The sequence below is a fragment of the Podarcis tiliguerta genome, assembly GCF_965153285.1.
Source record: "Podarcis tiliguerta genome assembly, chromosome: 2".
In the NCBI taxonomy this organism is placed as follows: Eukaryota; Metazoa; Chordata; class Lepidosauria; order Squamata; family Lacertidae; genus Podarcis; species Podarcis tiliguerta.
The window spans coordinates 48,198,649-48,220,953 of NC_139535.1; the positions used below are offsets into that span (position 1 = coordinate 48,198,649).

Sequence of the window (22,305 nt, forward strand, 5' to 3'; positions counted from 1 at the left end):
TATAACACTTCATAAGTCAAGTGAGCAGTGAACTAGATCATTTATAGAAGTTTTCAAAATGCCATGTTTTATGCAAGTATGCATATTTTTACTCTTAGGATTACATGAGTCAAATGATCAGTCAGCTATTGCCCTGCACTAACATAGATCTTTCTCCAAAGTTTGATTCATCTCAGACTTCAAAACAAAACAAAAACCAGTTGTTGCCCATTTGCAGGAACATTGAAGAGCAAACTTGGAAAATATATCTTACCTCGGTCTATTTTTTGACTGTTTTAGGCATTCTTGAAAGCAATTAAGTTTGCTCCAAAGCTGCAATATTTTCTCTTCCTCCTGTGGAAAGTTTATGTTTTCTGCAACTTGCTGAACCATGATTTTCCTACATGAAACAAGGTAATACACAAAGCTAAGACCAATTTTCCCCCAGAGACTACGTTACACAGCAATGTATCATTTCATATTGCAACTTTGTTGAGAAGTCAGGATTAGAATGCTATATTCCAGCACATCCAGGGAATGATCATTTTGCGCATGACCAAGGCCCGTGTGACCGCTGACGCACCTGCTGCTTTTGGTCCCAGGGCGGGAATGGAGTAGGCTTATGTGCGACCACTAACACACATATTGATCCAGAAAGCAAGCTCTGCACAAATGGGGGGTTGCCTGTACCTTGATAAGAATTCAAAAGGCCATTTAAAAGTAGTTTTCTCTTATTGTACCACATTTGTCGGACTCCAAGAGCTATTTGTAGGACAATCCTATGAGAGTTGAAGCAGAAATAAGTCCCACTGATTCAGTGGGCACATAATGCTACATGCTCTATGTACATGGACAACAAGAAGCCATGAGTCTTGCTTGGGCATAAACATCTGCTTCTCCTACAGGGCCAAGACTAAAGCTGCAGCTGAGTTTCCCCTGAAGAAACCTGGTTTCTTGTGATATATGAGCCAGAGATCAAGCAAACTCTGGTTAAACCAGCCAGCTTTATAAACCACAAAATCTGGTTTGTACAAAAGTTAGCCAAGTTTCATGGAAAGTGAAACTAAACTCTACTGAAGTCTTCCTTCGTCCCTCCCAGAAGGAGCAGGGAGGAGAAGCATGGGCTTCTTCCTGCTTATGCACATAGCATGAAACCACAGCAATGAATGCAGCAACTGAGCCAGATTCAACTAATCCAGTGCACTACTGGAAGTTAGCACAAGGACTCCCACTAGCACAACGGGGCTCCCCCCAGCAACTCTTTCCAGCAGATCCACAGTGAACGGTCAGAATAACCTGCAGAACAGCGCATGGGGGAAAGAGATGAGAGACTCTTCCATCTGGCAAGCAGAAATGTTTGCACTAACAGAACGATTAACACAAACACTGTGTTCAATGTTCACTCAATCAGTGTTCACTGTACTCACTTATTCCTTAGTAAGGAAACTTAGATTACAACCTCATAAGGTGTGAAGGATGTAACAGAATCTGACAAAAGTCTAATGAGCAAAGGAATTATGAAATTATTGTGAGGTTTAATAAGTTAACTGTTTATATTTGGACAACTTTTCTGCTGTACTTTATTGGAAAGAGAAAATAATCATTTCCTTAATAGCAATTTAAACAATTTATTTAACTAAAACAGTAACATTATAGCATATGTATCCATGTTTGTTAACCAATGTGGTTAAACGGTCATTTAAAAAAAAAACTTAGACTGAGTTTCAGCACACATGAAAAACTTAAAACAAATCCTTATTTCCTGGTGAATAGCATTTGGACTATAATGGAACTTAAATAGAAAAGTATCTTTAGAAAGATTTTTCCTACAAAAGCATTTTATTTTAAAAATCCAATTTAAATCAAAAAAATTCCATTTAAAATTTTAAAAATCCGATTATTATTTTTAAAAAATCATTTATTTTATCCACCATGCCAGTAATAATAATAATAATAATAATAATAATAATAATAATAATAATAATAATAATAATTTATTATTTATACCCCGCCCATCTGGCTGGGTTCCCCCAGCCAGTCTGGGCGGCTTCCAACTGAATATTAAAAACAGTACAGCATCAAACATTAAAAACTTCCCTAAAGAGGGCTGCCTTCAGTTGTCTTTTAAAAGTAAAATAGTTGTTTATTGCTTTGACATCTGCTGGGAAGGCGTTCCACAGGGCAGGCGCCACTACTGAGAAGGCCCTCTGCCTGGTTCCCTGTAACCTTACTTCTCGCAATGAGGGAACCGCCAGAAGGCCCTCGGCGCTGGATCTCAGTGTCCGGGCTGAACGATGGGGGTGGAGACACTCCTTCAGGTATACAGTAGGCAATTCTATAGACAGTATTCAATATTCATAAAGCTAGAAAGGATTCTGCTTACAATACCTATACAATGTAACAATGACAGGGCTATGGAGGCTGCTAAAGTATCAGACTCCATGCGTAAGTCAGAGTATTATTTTTTGCCCTCTTCTACTAACTGAAGCACTGTATGGAGATAACAGTGTCCAGCAACCACAGGGCACATATTTAAGCATACCACAGCATGCTACCTGTTAAAGCATAGGCCTGTGCAGAATTCCTCAAAAGGAAGTCCCATTGGCTGCTGCATGAATCGTAGCATGTTCTAACAACCTCCACAGTGGCCCTTCTCAGAGTTCCTCAGATGTCATGAGTGAAGATGGTTGGTGGTTATTGTAGCACCCCAGCTGCAGAATGCTCTCCAAGTAGGCTTGCCTGACACCAACCATAATGTAATTTCATTGCCCGGTAAAGAATTCTTTTATTTGCCTGGGCCTTTCAGTGGCAATTGTTTTAGATCTGTTTAGATGAATTTCATTGGAGCTTTGTTTTTTTAAAAATGATCCAGCTATCTTAATGTTATTACTGATGTTAAGTTTTAATTGTAAGTTATTCTTTGTCTTTCATTTTCTTAAAAATAATATTTATTAAAGATTTTGTTGATTTACAAAAGTGTGTGCATTGTCTCTTTTTTCAGAATTGTAAGTTATTCTGAAAGCCTTCAGATTGAAAAGAAAGAAGAAAATGATTTATCAACCAAATAAAAATAAATTGATTCCCAGATATGTGTGCATAGAAAAGATTCTAATTGTTTGATTCTTATTAAAGATCTGCACTCTTCAATGGGCAGGACAGGGTTCGGGGGAGGGGGGAGGATGAAGAACGAAAGCCAAGGCATGATTCACATCACTTTAAACCACTTTCACTTGATGCCACAAAGTGTTTCATCTGATGTAAAAGGACTTTTTAATCTTCAAGCAATCTTTTAGCAGTAAAGCATGATCATTCCAAACGGCTCCTTTTTAACAACCTTATAAACTTCTTTGTCAGTGGGAAGGTTCCATCAGGTCAGATTTATTTTAGTCTCTCTGCACATACATACACATCTCAGAACTTTGCAATAATGTATCTGTGCATATAATAAAGCAATTCAACATTTTTTTTGGAAAATGCTATGTTACTCACGACTTTTAAAGAGAAGAACATCCAGTGGGAAAGGACGTGGTATGAGAGTTCCTATCAATAGGACAGTGGCCTTCAAACCTACAGGAAACAAAGAAGTTATTAAGGAGTGTAATTTCTAAGTTGTAGGCATGATTCACCCAATGAATCTGTCAAAAGCTGGAACTATTCCTACGGACACTTCTGCAGGTAGAGACAAAAGTCCTAGTCAGAAATACTAGATATATATTACATGGATGGACGACAAAAGCCCAAGAGATGGGCATCAAAAACAGCTAACCTCTGAAAACTGAAAAATTATATTTGTACACTATGTTCTTTAAATCCACCTGCCCAAACTTTAAAAAGTTTCATCCATGTTCATGAATGGGAGGCATACTAAACTATGCCTCAGAACTGCATCACAGGATATCCACTGCAGCCATAGCTATTCCAAGCACACACATTTAGGAACACCTCCTGGCATTTATCCATCACCCAAAAGTAACAAAATACAACTTGTTAGGTTTTCCACTAAAATGTGAAATATGAAACAATGCAAACAACGCACAGCTTCTTGGATGTCTCATATTTCCACAAAATCATATTTGTTTTAATGAGCAATATTGTGGAAGTGTTTCAATTGCCAGCAAGATTGCATTGATAAATGTGATCACTGTACAGTGGTACCTCGGGTTACATATGCTTCAGGTTACATACGCTTCAGGTTACAGACTCCACTAACCCAGAAACACTGCTTCAGGTAAAGAACTTTGCTTCAGGGTGAGTATAGAAATCGTGCAGCAGTGGCACAGCAGCAGCAGGAGGCCCTATTAGCTAAAGTGGTGCTTCAGGTTAAGAACAGTTTCAGGTTAAGTCCAGACATCCGGAATGAATTAAGTACTTAACCTGAGGTACCACTGTATACTTTTGTTTCATTTGGTTTTTAATTGTATTGTATTGTCAGATCACTTTCGTGTTTGCTGCCCTAGGCTCCTTTGGGAGGAAGGGCGAAATATGAATTTCATAAACAATGTGTGGCATTAAGTACTTAACCCGAGGTACCACTGTACTGCCAACATAGCTGTAAAATAAGCAACAGATGAATGAAGATGAAGTTTGAAGTGTTTTGCAATTGGGAATAGAGCCTGGTTATAGATGTGGAGATGTTCGCAAGTGGGGGTGCAGCAGAAGCCAAATCAGTGAGGAACTCCAGCTGTTTTATCTACTCAACTAGCAGCATGATGTAATTCCATCATGCAGCATTGGTACCACCACCCACTTTCATGCTGATGCGGAAACAGAAGGAATTTAATAAGCTGAAGAGTCTATGAAGAAATACCAAGGTACAGCCATGGACATAATTCCATCCACACTAACATGACTCCACAAATCTCAATCATCTGTAAGCCCACGCTGCTCACTTCAAGATGAGGCAAAAAGACCCCTCCTCTCAGATTTCTCTGCAAATAGCAAAGAACTCAGAGGAATAGGAGACTTTCACCATGATAGATGCCAGAGACCAACCATACTACTCTTCCAAGTCCTTGGAAACTTGGGGAAAGGGGTCGCTCAATTTCTGCTGGACTTTAGAACAGGCAGATGCAGCAAGGCACTGACACAGATTCTGCATGTTCCCCATCTCAGCATAAAATAAAAGACTGACTCCATCCCTCTATCAAATTCTCTGTACAAGACAGTGGATTCAGAGGAGGAAAGGGGAGGGGATGAGTTGGTGATTAACACAAATATTGGCTGGCTATTAATGTGATGCAACTGTAATTCAATATTGACAAATTTTCTACTAAGTTACACCCACACTGCCAGGGAATAAATACCTGAAAGCATATGCAGGAGACAAAGAAGACAGATATCCAACAAGATGCACATATTGTCTCCCTGGCTGAAGCTCTGCCCGCATGATGCAATTATCACACAAGTTACGAACAGATTATCAGTCAGAAGTAGGCAGTTGTGTGGACAACTTTTCAAGGCCTTAAGCTAAGTAACAGACATCAACTGGGGTGTATGGGGTGTTAGGGGAGGGAAGTACCTCTGGTGGGGAACACATTGTGCATGCTCTTTCTGGGGTAGTTTGTCAACCATTAGTCCCACCCTGCACTCAGCTCTCACCTGTGGCTCCCAGAAGCTGTCGGCATGTGACAGCAGCCACATCCCAGGAAATAGCATTGACTGGCTGGCTAGACCAGGTGAGGGTAGCTGATGGGTCTCAAACCCTCAGTGACTTATGAACTTCCCCTGCATGTGAAGACAGGCTCTGGTGGATTGAGTGGATGAGGCAAATAATGAATGGGTCCAACAGCCAAGAAAGTGATTTCTGCACATGCTGTATAGTAAAGTGAGAGGGAGATGGGGCTCATCAACCTGGTAAGGTAGCCCATCTAGGAGAAGGAAAACGCTGATCCTAAACCTGCACTGCCTTGGGGAGAAAAAAACGCTAAGGAGTAAACACTACACAAATTCAGGGTGGAGTCCCTAAGATGACTGAATACTGTCTTGTACACCTCCTTCTGGCAACTCCTGCAGCCAAGCAGGTACCAAATGTATTGTTCTGCTTTCCTTTGGACCACATCAGTGAGGCCAAGGGGGGGGGTCTCATCATCTGGGCAGCTTGGGACCTCCATACACACTGCCCAGGCTTGTGAAATAACACAGGAGGCAGCAGTTACAAGTTACTGGTCTCTGCAGTCACAGCAGGTGCTGGGATTCTCCAATGGCTTGATTTCACCTCTGGAGCAACACTCCGTTGTCTCACAAAATGGTAACAAAAACAAATACATGAACTACTTATTAATTCTGTTGCCTCCCTGTTCTCATCTGGATAGTGAATCTCTGTAGTTTTTCTCGTTTACTATAAGGTAAATGTCTTTACTTGTGTCTATACTCAAAAATAGATTTTTGCTTTGGTACAAATGTAAGGCTTCCAAGTATTTCATACTGCTAGTACCATTTGATTATGTTTATAGTATATTTTCTACTTTTACTGATAGCTATACTTTTAGGATTCAATTTACAGAGGTGATAAGCCTTTCATTGACTGGAAGTAATTGCTAAAAGAACAGGTTTAAGTCTAGACTCTACACATACAGATGGTATGAGTTCATTAAAAAGCATCTGAAAAACCACTCCCTCTTCCCCATTCTCCTTCCACCTGAACTATGAAATTTGTATTACTCTCTCTTCTAGCATTACTATAATTATTACTAAGATAGTGTATGAAATGGGCTTTGAAGACTCTGAAGAACTACATAAAGGTGAATTGTTACACATACACCTCACTCTCATAGATATGGACCCATCTCTTTCCTCCTAATGAGTATCTTCTTGTTAGGAGACCATGCAGAGCAATCCTTAAGGGAAAGCTACTGTGGGGAGAGGGGAAATGAGAGCAAAGCATTTCTAGTCATCCTTAAATTCATTTTAACTTGTGTGTGGATTGTGTGTGGAGCCAGCCCCCCCCCCCAATGAATGAATGAATGAATGAATGCTTAGGCTAAGGATCAGCTTAAGCCCAAGAGCTCCATTTTGAACCTTAATATTAAGAACTTTTAAAACATAACATTTCTTTAAGGAAAAAGCAAAATTAAGCCGCGTGAGGAACGCAAGAAGACGGAAGCTTTTTAAAAGTACACCAGCGTTTATTCGGCAAATTTGCTGGCGATGAGATACTACAGTACTTTTAACATGTGGAATCAGCCTCTTTTGCTGCTCCCTTAAAACATGAGATTAAATAGTGACCACCCAAGATTGGGCTCAATCCATCCTCAAAGTCTCCTGAGGCAGGAAATATCGGGGGCTTTTTTAGAAACTCTCATTCGCTCCCCGCCCTCGGCAGAATCACACCCACAGCTGTCAGCCCCGGGAGCGGCGGGGAGCCACTTAGCCAGGCTCACTAACAGCGGCAGGTGGGGCGGGAAGTGCGATGGATGAGCCCCCTTCTTCCCTACTACCCCCACCTCGCACCCCGCTTCCCCCCCACCCCCACCCCCGAAACGCACCTGCCCTTCCAGCTCAACGGACTCACCCGGCTGTAGGCCCAGCAGCCAACCGGCTAGAAATGATGCAACCTGAAGGAAAGCATGACAGGAAGTTTAAAGGGAGGAGGAGGGGCGAGAGCAAGGCGCGGCACGCCCACTCGCAACAGCCTCTCAGGGCGCTCCGTGCACAGGCTGCAAATAAGGCGGCCTCCCATTGGGCCGGAGGGTTTCCGGGCAACCATAAATCCTGGCCTAGGTTTGGGGGGAAGGGGAAGGGAGGCGCGTAGCGGCTGAAGAGTAGAGATAAGAAAGGGTAGAAGGGTTCTACTTGGCTTGCGAGTTCTCTTGCGCTGCCTGCGAAGGGCGGACGGAGGGCGAGTGGAGCGAAGCCGCGCCGCGCTCACTCTCGGGGAGGGGGGGAGCGCCTAAAAGGAGGACCTTGAATGTCTGTGAAGGAACTAGACTGGCTCTTAGTGCAGCCTGGGCCTGCTTGCATAGCTGCAGTGCCCTGCGAGGCTCTCCGTCGTCAACCCTGATTGTTTTATGCAAGACATGGATGGCGAGGATGTATTACATATATATTGCAAATAATATTGCTGTCTATTAAATTTGTATACCGCCCTTCATTGGAAGATCCTAGGGCATCTTCACAACAGAAAAATACAAACTGATAATTCGAATGAGTTTATGAGTTGTTGAATAATAATACAGAAATTCCGTGAAACGACACTTTTTTAATTGGCAGCTACTAAATTAAAGTTTTGTTATTAGAAGTGGACCTACTTGGGGGTTTTTATGGGGTAACGGGAATAACTGTAATGGATTGTTTCTATATAGAAATGAAATATACTCAGAGTCACAAAGTGATTTCATGCTCTTTATTCAGCTCATAGTGGTGAGGAGGAATGAGTGAATGTCCCCTCAAAGTATCTGCTTTATATACATTATTTACACAATGGGCTGCACATGATTGGCTAATTCTGGAATTCTACTGTAAGCCAATCAGGTTGTAGATTCACTTTTATCTGGAGCATGATTGGGTGGTTCCTGTCAACCAATCATACTGCTGCATTGTTCTAGGACCAATCAGACTGCTGCATTCTGAATCCTATTGTTCTAGGACCAATCAGACTGCTGCATTCTGAATCCTATTGTTCTAGGACCAATCAGACTGCTGCAGTTTGGATCCTATTCAACTCAGTACATAACAAGAAATTAATTTTTTTTCAAATAAAAAAGAAAGAAATTGTGGCAATTGTAAGCCAATCAACATATGAAGTGTGATTTGAAAATTCTCTCTGCTGATTCAGTCCATAAGTGATATAGAACTGATCAATTGCAATGACAGTAGTTTGCATTGCAGTCTTCCTCCTCTGTTTCAGTTTAAAATCTCTGGATTTCAAAATGATCTCTTGCTGTGTTGTTAAGTGAGCTATAAGAAAGTATACTTTCTTATATATAACTCAGTATGCTTTCTTATATATAAATTTCTTATATATAACTGAGTTGTGGGTGGGTGGCACCACTTTGTGATGGCTCCGGTCCTCCTTGGATGGTTGTTTCCAGAGGGTGATGCTTGGAGAATGCTCTTCGGCCCCATGGAGCCTTCTTTGTGGGGTTCCTCAGAATCTGATTTTATCTCCAGTGCTGTTCAACATCCAAATGAAACCACTGAATAGGGATTCCCATGAATTTTGAGAACATTGTCGGCAATATGCTGATGACAGAAAGTTCTACTTCTTTACATCTGCAGGTGTGGCAGTGGATGCACTGGAGAGCCAATAAACTGAAGCTCACTCTTATATGGATTGAACTTCAGTTTATTGGCTCTTCATTACTGAAGCAAGGCACTGTTAGTGGGTGGTTCCCTAGACCAGATGGATGGGAGGTTGCCCGCTCTTGATGGGGGTTATACTGCCTTTGAAGGATTGAGTACTTCTGGATCCATTGCTGTCATTTGTGGCTCAGGTGGCCCTGTGGAACGGACTTCTTTCCATCAGATTGGTTGGTGGCCCAGCTGTGCCCCTATCTGGACAGGGATAGCCTGACTTCTGTTGCCTATGCTTTGGTAACCTCTAGGTTAGAATACTGCAGCACGTTATATGTGGAGCTGTGTCCAAATATGGTTCAGAAACTTCCGCTGGTGCAAAAGGCAGTGGCCAGGATGCTCACAAGGTCAAGACAGTTTGAGCATATAACACCAATCCAACCTCAACTGTACAGACTGCCAATTGGTTTCTGTGCCCAATTCAAAGTGCTGGTTGGAATGGAGTGAGGAGATTAATACAGGCTAGCAGCTGCCTGCATTGTGATTCATCGGGGCGGGGATGTGGAGAGATTAAATACTGAACATTTATATGTAGGAACAGATGCTGTTTATAGGCAAAAAAAATAGGCAGAGATGTAGAAACATTATTTCTTCTTTTCTTTTTATCACTGATATTAAATTTCCATCAACATGTGTTTCCTTTGCTGTTTTGTCTTTTATGTAATTTGAACACCAGCACGGCCTGTTTGTAATCTAGGGTGTGTTCACAGCATTTTGCTGCTGTAAGTAATCAAGGAACAATCCTTCTGGCTCAGGCTTCATCAGTGTTCAGTGTTTACTTATTTCTAGATTATCTTTCAGGGTTCGCTGCTGTTTTCCCTATACTGCCTAAAAGGGAGTGAACCACTTTGGAACTACATTAGTTTTTCTGGGGAACAATTGCTGAGGTAAAACAGGTAAAGTATTGCGTAGCTATTTCTGCCTTCCTAGGGGGAAATAGTTGGAGTAAATGAAGAATAGGCATTGTGGTGCCCTGCACAATGTTGCCAGCTATAATGGCAGCCCCAGCCAACTATGCCAGTTGTCAGGAATTGTGACAGTTGGAGCTCACAACACATTAGCAGCTCCTTGGGGTAAAGTGTCTACTTTCAAAAGCAGCATTGACATAATTAATGCAAAGGAATGTTAAGAGTGGCACCATTTTTCTCAGCCTATATCAAAGCAGAAAGGCACAACAGTATCTACTACATACCTCACCCTCCATAAATTCTTCAATTTTAAATGAAAATAATCCTGTATTCCTTAGAAGATGGGATTATCTAACTTTACCTTTAAAGTAAACCTGACAGGTAGGTTAGGCTTAAACAGTGCACTTCACAAATGAGGAACACAAGTCATTTTGGATCAAGATCCAGAATTTTGCCCTCTATAGTACAATGGCTTCTGTTACTACTATAATTTCACGGGAGAGTAAGAAGTGCAGTTCTTTACCCCTCACATTAATGTCAGTAGCAAAGTACAGTAATTTTAAAAGTAAGGGGCAAACATACCATACCTCATCAAGGTATCTGGTTCCATCAGTCTTGGCTCTGGAAGTGAGAGTCCCATATGGTTTGAAAATATTCATCTAGTTCTCTAACAGCTAACTGGGCAGAATAAAAACATTGCCTCCTTTCTGTTTCTGGTTCAGTATTCCTCCATACCTAGGGTGCAGTTATCTTAATTCCAACAAAATCCTGTGGTTTGTTATGAAAATATTTCTTCTGCCATTTAACAAGAAGGAATTGAAGATTCGGATCATACACCGAAAGCAAAATGCAATAGTCTGGAGATGGCATGCACTAAAACTGTAACTGTCCAAGTCCTAGAAGTGAGGCTATGCAGAAATACCAGCACTTATGCTCATTAATGCAGCACTTGCAGAGATTTCTAAAGCATTTTACAGCACAGCTATAAAACAGAGTTAACACATGCATACATTTACAACTTCACTCTATGCTTTCAAACATACCCTGGTACCTTAATGCTATGCCAATCAGCTTTGAGTGAAAGACCACTAGAGGGCAATATTTTCCCTCACTGGGAAATTCAGTAGCGTACTGTTATAGAGTCCTATAGACATCTGCTTGGGAAGGACTTTTCATATATTCATATTTATCCAAGTTCTGGATTCAGTTATTAAAATCTGTTTTCATAAATATTTCAAAGTTAGTGAAAAGCACTGATGATTTGTATAGGGCAGGGGTGAGAGCCCCAGCAGAGATTTAAAATCACAAAACATGCAGCAAAGTAAAGTGTGGAAATATAGACTGTTAGACCTTTAAAATAGCCCTTCTATGTTGCTTGCAAAGTTCCCCACTTCCCTTAGCATAGAAAGAGACTGCACATTTGGTAGGTTAGGAATTGTTTACTTACAAACTTTTCAAATGTCAGATTCATGTGCTATTCCATACATCGGCAAGAAAAGACATGCAGCAAAACCTAGGTTAGTTCCCAAGTGGTAAATGTTTCTAAATTAATTGTATCAAAAACAAATATGGCTTGCTTAAGCTATGCAATCTAAGCTCAGAGCATGCATTGTAGACCTCCTTACTGTTAGGGTTCACATCGTGGAAGAGAGAGAACAAAGATTTTGGTAATGCTACCTCCCAAGGTGAGGGTGTGTGACCTAGCTAAGCCTGGCAGGTCAGCTTACTCTATGGTTTTAACTGCTTTATGCATTTGGTTATATCAGCCTGATTTATCCCACAGGAGTCACATGCCAATGGTGGGTGGAGCAAGAGGCAGAAGTGTGTGGAACAGTATTAACATAAATGTGCGCTTACATAATAGGCTAGTTTCTACACACCCCTCTGTCTTCTTTCCGTACAAGCAAGAAGAATCATCAGAGTTCAAGGACACAAAATATGGGCTGGACAAGGTTACTGTTAGGCAGTGCTTTTTCTTAGAACAAAAGGTGCCAGAACTCACCATGAAATTGTTACAGTAAGTGCCACACTTTTGACATTTGGGGGGGAAAGACACCGGTACTGCGTAACTTTGAGTACCCCTAGAAAAGAAGCACTGCTGTTAGCTGGATTTGCAGCTGGTTAACTAATAGACCCCAAAGAGTGTTCACTAATGGTTCCTCATCATCCTGTAAAAAAAAGTTGACAAGTGAGGTGACACAGGGCTCTGTCCTGGGCCTGTTGTCGTTCAACATTTTTTATAAATGTCTTGGATGAAGCACTTGAGGGGATGCTCATCAAATCTGCAGGTGACACCAAACTAGGATTCACATTCTGTGCAAACCATAAACGTCAAACAGGTATGTTTAAGTTAGAGTTATTCTGTGTTTCAGACTGCAAGAAGCACCCACCACTCTCCAAGGGACTCCCAGTGGAGGGACAGGGCGATGTAGGCCAATCCGATTATCACAATACCAGCAAAGAAAGTTGTCAAACACCACGGATTAATGTTTTAAAACAAATTATATTTGTTTGGGTATAGCGTTACATGGAGAATCTTAGCAGATGAGCATAGCTGTTTCTGGATGCAACATGATCTTACCTGTATGGTGGCTGAAAAATGTTCTGCTGCTGCAAGAATCAGCACTAGGAAGTCACAGGAGAGTGCTTAGTACATATGCATTGCTTCAGGCAGTCAAGCTGAATCGTATGGGCCTTACCAGCATTGGTGACATGTGAGCCAGCCATAAGGCAGACAATTATGAATACAGTGTTTCCCTAAATTCCTATAGTAAGGTACTCTAGGATAATTTCTCCAAATCAGCTGAGCCTGATGATTCTCCATCCTCCATTAAAGCCTCAAGTACTGTGAGCAATATTAATGTTAGGCCTTATAACTTTGCAGTCTATTGGAAAGTCTCATGGAAAAATAACACTCCCAGTGATTAATTTGTTGAAAGGGAGACACCAAAGTCTGAATATATGTCACGTAATTAGTCCTGGAAGACCTACTCCTTAATTCAGACTATATACAGTGGGGCAGCTAAGGAGGCTTAGACTCAAGACTGTATTGCCCTTGCTCCCAACTCGGTAGTTGGTAATGTGCACTGTTTCACTCACTTTAAAATGTGGTAAGCCAGCCATGAGTAATTAGACTAGGCACAGGGTGTGGTTACTCAAGGATGAAGGAATGGTTCTCTGAACATGCTCAGATGCACCTTTTTATTCACATTTTTGCAGGCTCCACTCTAAGATTAAGAAGCAGTTTTCCTGATAGAACCCTGCCCCAAATTAAGCCCAGGCTTTCCCCCAGGAATGCTATTTAAATGTGGATTTTAAGTTCATTTTCTTTGTCCAGGCAGATTTTTAAAAAAGAAAAGAGTGAGCAGGGGGAAAATAGCAGGCTTGAGGTTTATGAGAGTGCATTGTACCCTTGGCATATTTAGGATAAAATGAGTGGGTTGGGAGGGTGTCTGAAGATCCAAAAGCTTCCCAGCATTTTTAACATAGACAGGGGTATCCAACATGGTGGACTCCAACATGCATCAGCCCCAGCCAGCATGGGTAACGGTCAGGAATGACAAGAGTTGTAGACCAGCAACATCTGGAGGGTGCCACACTGGCTATCCTGACCTTAAAGGTAAAGGTAAAGGTTCCCCTGCCCGTACGGGCCAGTCGTGTCCGACTCTGGGGTTGTGCGCTCATCTCGCTCTAGAGGCTGTGAGCCGGCGCTGTCCGAAGACACTTCCGGGTCACGTGGCCAGCGTGACGAAGCTGCAGCTGGTGAGCCAGCACCAGCGCAGCACACAGAAACGCCGTTTACCTTCCCGCTATAAAGCAGTCCCTATTTATCTACTTGCACTTAAGAGTGCTTTCGAACTGCTAGGTGGGCAGGAGCTGGGACCGAATGACGGGAGCTCACCCCGCCGTGGGGATTCGAACAGCCGACCATACGATCGGCAAGTCCTAGGCACTGAGGTTTTACCCACAGCGCCACCCGCGTCCCATCCTGACCTTAGGGAATGACTATGAGGTTTCAGGGCAAACCTCTTGATCTGCAGCTGTTACAAAGTCTATCCAAATATACGTTCACAAGGTAAGCAATGACATCACCTTTTCTCATCCCACTACTTTCCATGTGACAAAATACACACATGGTTTATTCATAACTTAGATGACAGTTACAGGTCTGACATCAAAGCTTAGCCCTGGAATGCTGAATGTCAGGTGTCTGTCTTAGAGGTTACAAAACAACAAAGCAGGGATATGAGTATGTAGAGTGCCTTTCCCAGGCTAAATCTAGGTGCACACAGCTATGTGCATCACTTGGCTTTTCCACACTTGATTTATAAATATGACTGCTAAGTGAATGTGTGGACTGTTGGAAAGAGGACATGAAAAGGGCTCGAAAGGCAGAGGTCCTTTTATCTACACATTGCAGAGTGTAGCCTACAAACAGCCTTGCAGTATAATTCACTGTTATACCCTGATTGTAGTTTGATGTGCTCCATTTTTAATATTGCAAATTAAAAGGTGAGACTGGTTTTGATTCCCCTTCAAAAACCCACATTCAGATGCCACCAAGGCTGTGTACACACTCCCATGTACTCTACATCCAGTGCACTCCCACCACTGATTTGGGAAGTGGTGTACACATCAATAGCCACAATCCATTTCAATCCCCTCCTAAGGGTTTCTTCCAAAGATGTTGTGCACTTCTGCAAACTAGGTGGTTACAATCAGCTAGCTGCTGATGGTTCCATGTATGTGGCTGTGGTTGTTTTGGTTCCATAAGCAACAGCATTTGCTTAATTTAATTGCAATTGGTACATCAGACACATTTTGATTCTAAATGAATACACATACTTTTCATCAGAGATCTGAATAGATGCTAAACCACCACACTATTCTGATTCTCATTTTCTACTGCCACTTCACAGATTAGACCAGGCATCCCCAACCTTCAGCCCTCCAGATGTTTGGGACTACAATTCCCATCATCCCTGACCACTGGTCCTGTTAGCTAGGAATCATGGGAGTTGTAGGCAAAAACATTTGTAGGGCTGCAGGTTGGGGATGCCTGGATTAGACAAAGGACAAGCTCTTCTCAGCAGATGATCCTTTCCTCTGAAAATTGTTCTCTTTTTTTTAGTCAATGGTGGCTGATTAGTAATAAGTCATGCTTTGTATTGTAGTTCATTTTTGTAGTTCTTCACCAGGTGAAGAAACAGGATGAGGTGGCAATGTGAACCAGTGGGGTGAGTCAAGGTGTCTTGAGTTACCGGACACTGCCTTCTGTTTTGCCTCAGGCAAAACACTTCTTCCTCACATGAAAAAATATCTCAAGGGTACTGTCTTAACCAGGTATATGCAAACTCCGGCCCTCCAGATGTTTGGGACTACAATTCCCATCATCCCTGACCACTGGTCCTGTTAGCTAGGCATGATGGGAACTGTAGTCCCAAACATCTGGAGGGCCGGAGTTTACCTATGCCTGGTCTTAACCTAGGCCTCTCAGAATTATTTAGCTGGTGAATGTATTTTGGACTCCCTGTGGTGATATAAGTTATCCCTGTGACTTTATTTGAAATATTCACATGGAAGAGAAAAAGAGAGGATCAGGAGGTCGTCTAATCCAGCCAATGCCAAAGAATAGGATTTTATCACGATAACCATATCCATATATCATACAGGTACATAATTACCAACACCCCTGCCATTGCTCAGCCAACTGAGCAGTGTATTACACACACAAACAAATGCTTTTATTGTCATCAATATGAGGACTAGCAAGACTCTGGAATGTGAAGCAAAATCCATTCATGTAGCTTCCTGTGGAAATGTAGGGAGGAATTTGACATCATGCTAAAGTTTCCAAAAGCACAAGAATTTCTGCTTGCCTGACCAACTCTCTCCCCTCTCATTCCCCTGCATATTCTGAGGGTTCTCCCAAGCACACCCCTGAGATAATATATTGGGGGCACGGAGGGAAGATGGGGGGCAAGTCCCATTACACTAACGGAAGTCATTGCGCAGGCCAGTTACTGGAATCCAGCCCATAGCTGCACACCACGGCCAATCTCTGCTGAGCAGTAGGTGGTTGCCAGGGGGCTCCAGGCGCTCATCCAAGGTTGGGTTTCTGTTGGAAAACCAAGGCACAGCGGATTCTGCAGAGTCTTAGAAATATGGTTTATTCATACATATTTACACTTGAAGCCTTCAATGGAGGGGGTGCAGGACATTACGTTCAAAGAGTGTCCCTCATTGCTCCTCTCACAGCTTCAGCAAGCTTGGGCCAAAGTAGCAGCAGCCAATCATGGCCTCCAGTTCACAGCGCAGCCTCCTCTAGCCAGCGCCACATGGAGTTTTGCCTACATTCCTCCTCCTTGTTCCCAGAACACCTTGCCCCAAAACCTCTGCGTAAAAGGACAAATTTTCCCCTGTGTGACATCACACTCATGTTGCCCTTGTAGTGTCATTTGTCTTCTAGATGGCTTTTGCGATGGGGTAATGGCAGGGCCATCATCTCCCTCTGCCTCTCTATCTTGCAGAAAAACAAGCACAGCCTGTCAGCTCACCTTAATTGTCAAAGCTCTGATTAAACCGCAGCACCCAAGAAACTAGAAGGAAAAATCTGGCACCCACAGATTTGGGGGATCCCTGCTCCTCCACTAACCCGGTATTGACCTACCAACACAAATAATAATTCCACCTCTTACGAATTGTGATAATTAAAAGTAAACGTATTTGCCCCTCCAATCAGTAAATGAGTTATGAGTGTGGATGGGGTGTGGGGTTTAATCCTTGCTATTCCAGCATGACGGAGATTAGGAGATCAGACAGCAATAACTTCTCCAGTTCACTGTTTTGGTCTGAGCTACATATAACTTCCTGTGCAAAAAGTCTAATGTAGGGGAAGGGGCAAAACAGAGCTGCTCAAATTACACACACCAATCAGCCATGCAAAATGTGGGCAATTGCACAAAACTTCTGCACAATGCAAACATTTCAGAACTATTTTGGATATTTTACAAATGCCAGATCTTTTTGCAATTGAATTAAAAGTGGTTTGGTGAATGCAGTGTTCCAGAATAGCGATGGACTGATAATGACATGTGGAAGTACGGGGATAAGGGGGGGGGGACGGGACCCAGAAGCTATAGAGCTACACAAAAAACATCTGGAAGGGCCCTAAGGCACATTTAAGACAACTAGAGTTTGGCTGAGAGCCAGTGGGTAGCATATAAACTTCACATTTTGCCATATATCAATTTGTAATGGGATAGTTTTCCTTTTTTAAAAAAAAAGGCGGGGGGGGGCTGAATAATTAGGATAGTGAGCCAGATCCTCACATATCCCCTGCAGCTACAGTATTATGGTTCTCCTGCTTTCCATAAGTGCAAAGCCCAAGATTTTAAAGTGGTCGTTTACCATTAAGAAACAAGGTGTGCATTAGTGCACCCAGCAAAAAGTAGTGAATCTAAATCATCATCATCAAGACCCTCCCATCCCACTGAAATATCTGCAAAAAAATAAAATAAATCCACATTGAAAAACCCAAGCTGAACTGGGAGAAAATAAGTAAAGGAACACAACAAAGCATAAACTCCTATTTTTGATGTCTCTTGGAGAGACAGTTCTGTTTGTTTACTCATCTTCTCGAGGTGGGCGTGTGCAAGAACTGCTCCACGTGACGATTATAAACAAGGCCAGAAGAGCTGGCTGCGCGCGCGTCCCCTTCGATTCGTGCTGGCGCTGCTGCACTCTTGTAAATAGGGAAACGTTTGACCCATCCTCTTCCTCCTAGTACACCATCTTCCTCGGCTTCTCGTTGCCACCCGCCGCCATTGCAAGGAATCTACTACACAGTACTGTACTGTATAGCAGTCGTTTTAAGAATAAGAACAACAACGCGCATTCTTAAAAAGTAACATTAACCTGACCTTAGTGATGATAGATGAGCCGCACTGCTCACTTTTCTTAAACTGAACTGCCCCCGAAAATGTACTCCGTGCCGTCCAATCTCAGCGTCTTGTTTACGCAGAAGAAATATCTCTTGTGTTCAGTGAGGTTTACCCTCGCTTCTAGCAAGTGCGCATAGGTTTGCAGTCTTAGCCTGACAGTGTATGAGAAAATGTTTCATTGGTGAGGGAGGGAAGCACTGTGTATTTCAGGAAGCACCTGTGGAAGCGGCTTCCCCGCCGGGGCTGCTTCATGTTTCTGGAAAGAGAGCAGATCGGTCTCCCCTCAATCCCTAAACATGTTTCCTTGGGGGCTCCGCTGAACTAAAAGGGGTTTGCTTCCAAATCGGGGTGCAAGTGGAAACGTCCAAACAAATATGTCCACCTTCAAGGAACACAGTCCACCATTTTCTCTGCCCTGGCAAGGAGACAGGACGGCGGAATCGTCTGCCAGCTGACATGGGGGTTGGGTGGGTGGTGGAGAGGTCCATTGATATGAGGCTAAGAGGGAAGAAGGAGTTAAAGTGAACAGGGAAATAGAGTTAAGAAGGAATTGAGCACTGTAGATATATATACGTATATCATGCGAGACTTGAATGTCACTGAAAATGCGCTTTGCAGCCTTCCGTCCTAGGAGTGGAACCGCAGACTGTGCATTCTGACGGCTCCATCTCTCCGCTACCGAGATGCGGACGTGAACTTTCTCGGGCCGCCACACTCCTTTCGCGTCTGCCGGGTTCAGCGACCCACTTTGAGCCATTTTACGCGCCTACCCCACTCGCTCGCGCTTCTACGGACAGCTAAGCACTTTACGGAAGAGACCTCGAAGACGCGGCTCTCGGAAGAAAACGCAAGCGTAAGAATGGTTTGTGCATAGCAGCTCAGGAGAAAATGACTTGCTTTGCGATTTGGACCAAACCAACATAGATATAGATATACACCCTCACACAAACACACACACAAAAAATGGGGAAAGGAACCTCACAGCAGCAGCTTCCCTCCTCCCCTCAGATTGTCTAATTTTTGCCTTTTATTTGTGTCCCTCCAATTAAGGCTCTGGAAATATTTGTGGGAATATTTGTGTAGATAATTGTGGGGAACGGGTCACCCCCCTACAGTGGCAGCCATTGGATCGTTCCAAACTATATATATAAGTGGGCGAGGCGAAGCGTTCAAACACACAGAGGCTGAAACGAGTAGGGAGAGTTCGGTATGTGCTTTATTTTTTGAGTGCTTTGAGCTGAGCGGAACTTGTAGGCACAGCCCAGTGGCGCTTCACTCCTCCTCACCCCCCTCTCCTTTCCCCACCGTCTCAGGCACCAAAATCCAGTTCCTGTAGAGAAAGAGGGGTCTTGGACTTGAGCAAAACACCCCCGGACCCACCTAGCAAGCTCTGAGCAGCAGCGGAGCTAGCCTTCGAGGTGGTCAAGCTGCCCCTCAGCCTGCAGCCTCCCGGCCGGGCTATGCGCTGCAAAAAGGCTCTGGTCAAGAAAAAAACGGAGCGGATTGTGAAAAGGTAGAAGCTAGGCGAGGAGAGCCCAGTGTGGGGGATCTGGAGATTTGAAGGGCGTCTGGAGAAACCGACCCGAGAAGTAAGCAGCGAGAGAGGGGAAAGGAGGAGGCGAGGAGGGCTGCTGCTTTTGGGGGGGTTGCTTGGCAGCTGCCCCGGGAGTATGCGAGAGGAGTGTCCTTTGCTATGCTGAGAAGGCAAGAGCTGCTGATGTGCGGCAAGGGGGTCCGCTGCTGGGATCCCCCCCAGGCCGGGAGAGGCGAAGAGGTGCCGGAAGGGGCGTTCTCCCGCTTGCAGCCGCTGAAGGAGAGGGGGCAGCCGCGGAGGGTCTTCGGCCGCGGCAGGCCCAGCTGGCAGCACCGGAGGCGGGGCAGGAACCCCAGTTCCTCGAGGGCGCACGGACGCCAGCACTATTACCACCACCAGCAGCAGCAAGCCAAGGTTTGGCCCCGCTGCTACCGGCCCACGCGGCCGCGGGTGCTGCTGTCTCTGCGCCCGGTCAACATGATGGGCAAGCGGGCGCCAGGCATGCGGGCACCGCGCAACACCAACCAGTTCCTGATGCGCGAGAAGTACCAGCTCATGCACCTCCGCTCGGACTCGGTGGGCACCGAGAGCGGCGGCTCGGACTGCGAGATGGACCCGCTCGACATGGACTCGTACCTGGGCGTGCTGGAGAACGCGCGGGGGGCGCTCATGGACTGCCCCAGCGCCGACGGGTCGCCCTCCCCCGCCCGGGCCCCGACGACAGCGGCGCTGCTGCCGCCCCCCGACGACGGTGGCCTCCCGCCGCAGGCGCCCGGGCTGCGCTTCTTCGGAGGATCCCTGGAGGGCGCGCTGCAAGAGGAGAGCTTGCAGTACTTCCCCTCCGAGGACGATGTCATCGAAAGCGAGATCTTCATGGAAAGAGACTTTCACGAGTTTTGTAGCAGCATCGCCTGACCTGCCTGGGCTTTTCTTTTCTTTCTGTGGCTGGGCTGAATGTCATCTCGTTACGTTCTCTTTTTCACCGCCGTTTGTCCGAGTGGATCTCGGGAGCCACACCGCCTGGGTAGCTGGGGTGGGTTGTGGTGGTATGAATGTATGCTTCAGTGTATTGAAAACTCCCCAATCTCTTCCTTGACTGCCCCCCCCAATGGACCAATGGTCAAGTCACAACTTACCACAAAGGTGTGTGGATAAATACTTGCTAAGGTGGCAACCTGTGAAGATAGTAGGATTTGTTGAATTTGTGTCTCACACTTGCCTCTGATGTATGTGGGCAAATAGCCATCTCTGTCCCCTGCGTGGTGACACTCTGGTCTGTCATAGATCCTATGGGATCCTTTTTATTTCCTGCCCAAGGAAACTGCAGCAACTCTGGTCAATGGTTTTAACCAGACCCTTTGGACACACCATTATTATTAAAGATTATCACTGGGAGAGGCAGGGTTATCCCCCCCCCCCCCCGGAGGCAAGGTGAGGCAATTCCCGCAAGCAGCAGCACCCACAGGGGCAGCAAATCCTGATGTAGATCTTTATTCCCCTACTGTTCCCTCACTTTTTCCCTGGAAGTGGGGGGCACCATTTTGTGGTTCACCTCAGGTGCCAAAATATGTTTGTCTGACCCTGGGGAGGGAAAATTTAGATTTTGACTGGGGGTGGGGAAGGGGGAAGGAAGTGCTCTGGCTGAATTTGTCATTTTTATGGAATATGCTCAGAGAAGCTGCTCAGATGCAAAGAACAAAATTTATGCGGTCAAAAGAGATTTTATGTAAGACGCATTGTGTTCTCTAACATTTGTGTATTTTTTTATGATGGCATAATCAGGAAGAATGCAGCTACATCCCACATGCCTTCAACTCCCAGTTAATTTGGGGGATGGATGGAAAAGGGAGTTAAAAGAGAAAGACGCTCTGTATTGGGGCATTTTTAAAAAACAAAACAAAACACTTCCCTGCTACCCCTTTGCGTTTTTGTCAAATGGGGCCAGGCCAATTGATATGCAAAATTCTATGATTATGACTGTAAATGAAGTACACTTTTTATAATAAAAGGAAATGAGATGTGATTTCTTGTGGGGTTTTTTCACCTCTTTCTCTGTGGGAGGTGGGAAGATGCAATGGGAGAGGGGAAGACCAAGCCAGTGTTGTGGAAGGAGGGAAGGGGATCTGCAAGCCTGACAGTGCTCATTCTGTGAAACAGGCAGTTCCAAAATTAGGTAAACTCATTTTTCTGCTGTTCTGTGCTGAATAATGGGCAGATCTTTAACTAAGAGACTTCATTAAATCACTGGGCTGTCATAATAGGAGGGAAGTAGCACAAGTGCCCAGTCCACCATTAAAAATAAAAAAGTGGCAAATAGGTATGTAGACCAGCTTGACTGCCTGCCTCTTAGAAGCTAAACATTACAACAGGAGACACCCAAAGTGTGGTTTGCATGTTGGTGGTACAGTGTGAGGAAAGGAATACAAGTAAGGCAGCATTATGTCTGACTCAACAAGGCAGTAGGCAAGAGTGAGGAACAAAGGTGGTGGGAGGGATTTGAGAGCCTGCAGATAATAAAGGAACAGCCACCTTTACGAAAGTGCACACCATATCCCACAGCGAATATCCTCTACTGGAGAAGAAGCAATACAATTCAAAATTGTATTTCAAAATTGAAATACAGTGGTACCTCGAGTTACATATGCTTCAG

At 44.2% G+C, this 22,305-nt stretch overlaps 1 protein-coding gene across 5 annotated transcripts in view; it reads right to left on the reverse strand.

Moving 5' to 3' along the window:
* IARS1 (isoleucyl-tRNA synthetase 1) overlaps positions 1 to 20,442 on the reverse strand; it is a 102,985-nt gene extending 82,543 nt beyond the window's left edge. The window contains exons 1-4 of one of the 5 annotated variants that reach the window (XM_083429080.1): positions 20,292 to 20,442; positions 18,101 to 18,619; positions 3,469 to 3,546; positions 254 to 379 (exon numbers count right to left, since the gene is read on the reverse strand). In XM_083429080.1, coding sequence (XP_083285206.1) covers positions 254 to 372 — 119 coding nt within the window. In that variant the 5' untranslated portion in view covers positions 373 to 379; positions 3,469 to 3,546; positions 18,101 to 18,619; positions 20,292 to 20,442. Of the gene's footprint in view, positions 1 to 253; positions 380 to 3,468; positions 3,547 to 7,463; positions 7,632 to 18,100; positions 18,710 to 18,800; positions 18,963 to 20,291 lie in introns of those variants that run through there. The other 4 variants (XM_083429078.1, XM_083429079.1, XM_083429076.1 and 1 more) reach the window with 4 other exon arrangements.
* Positions 20,443 to 22,305: the final 1,863 nt, after the last annotated feature.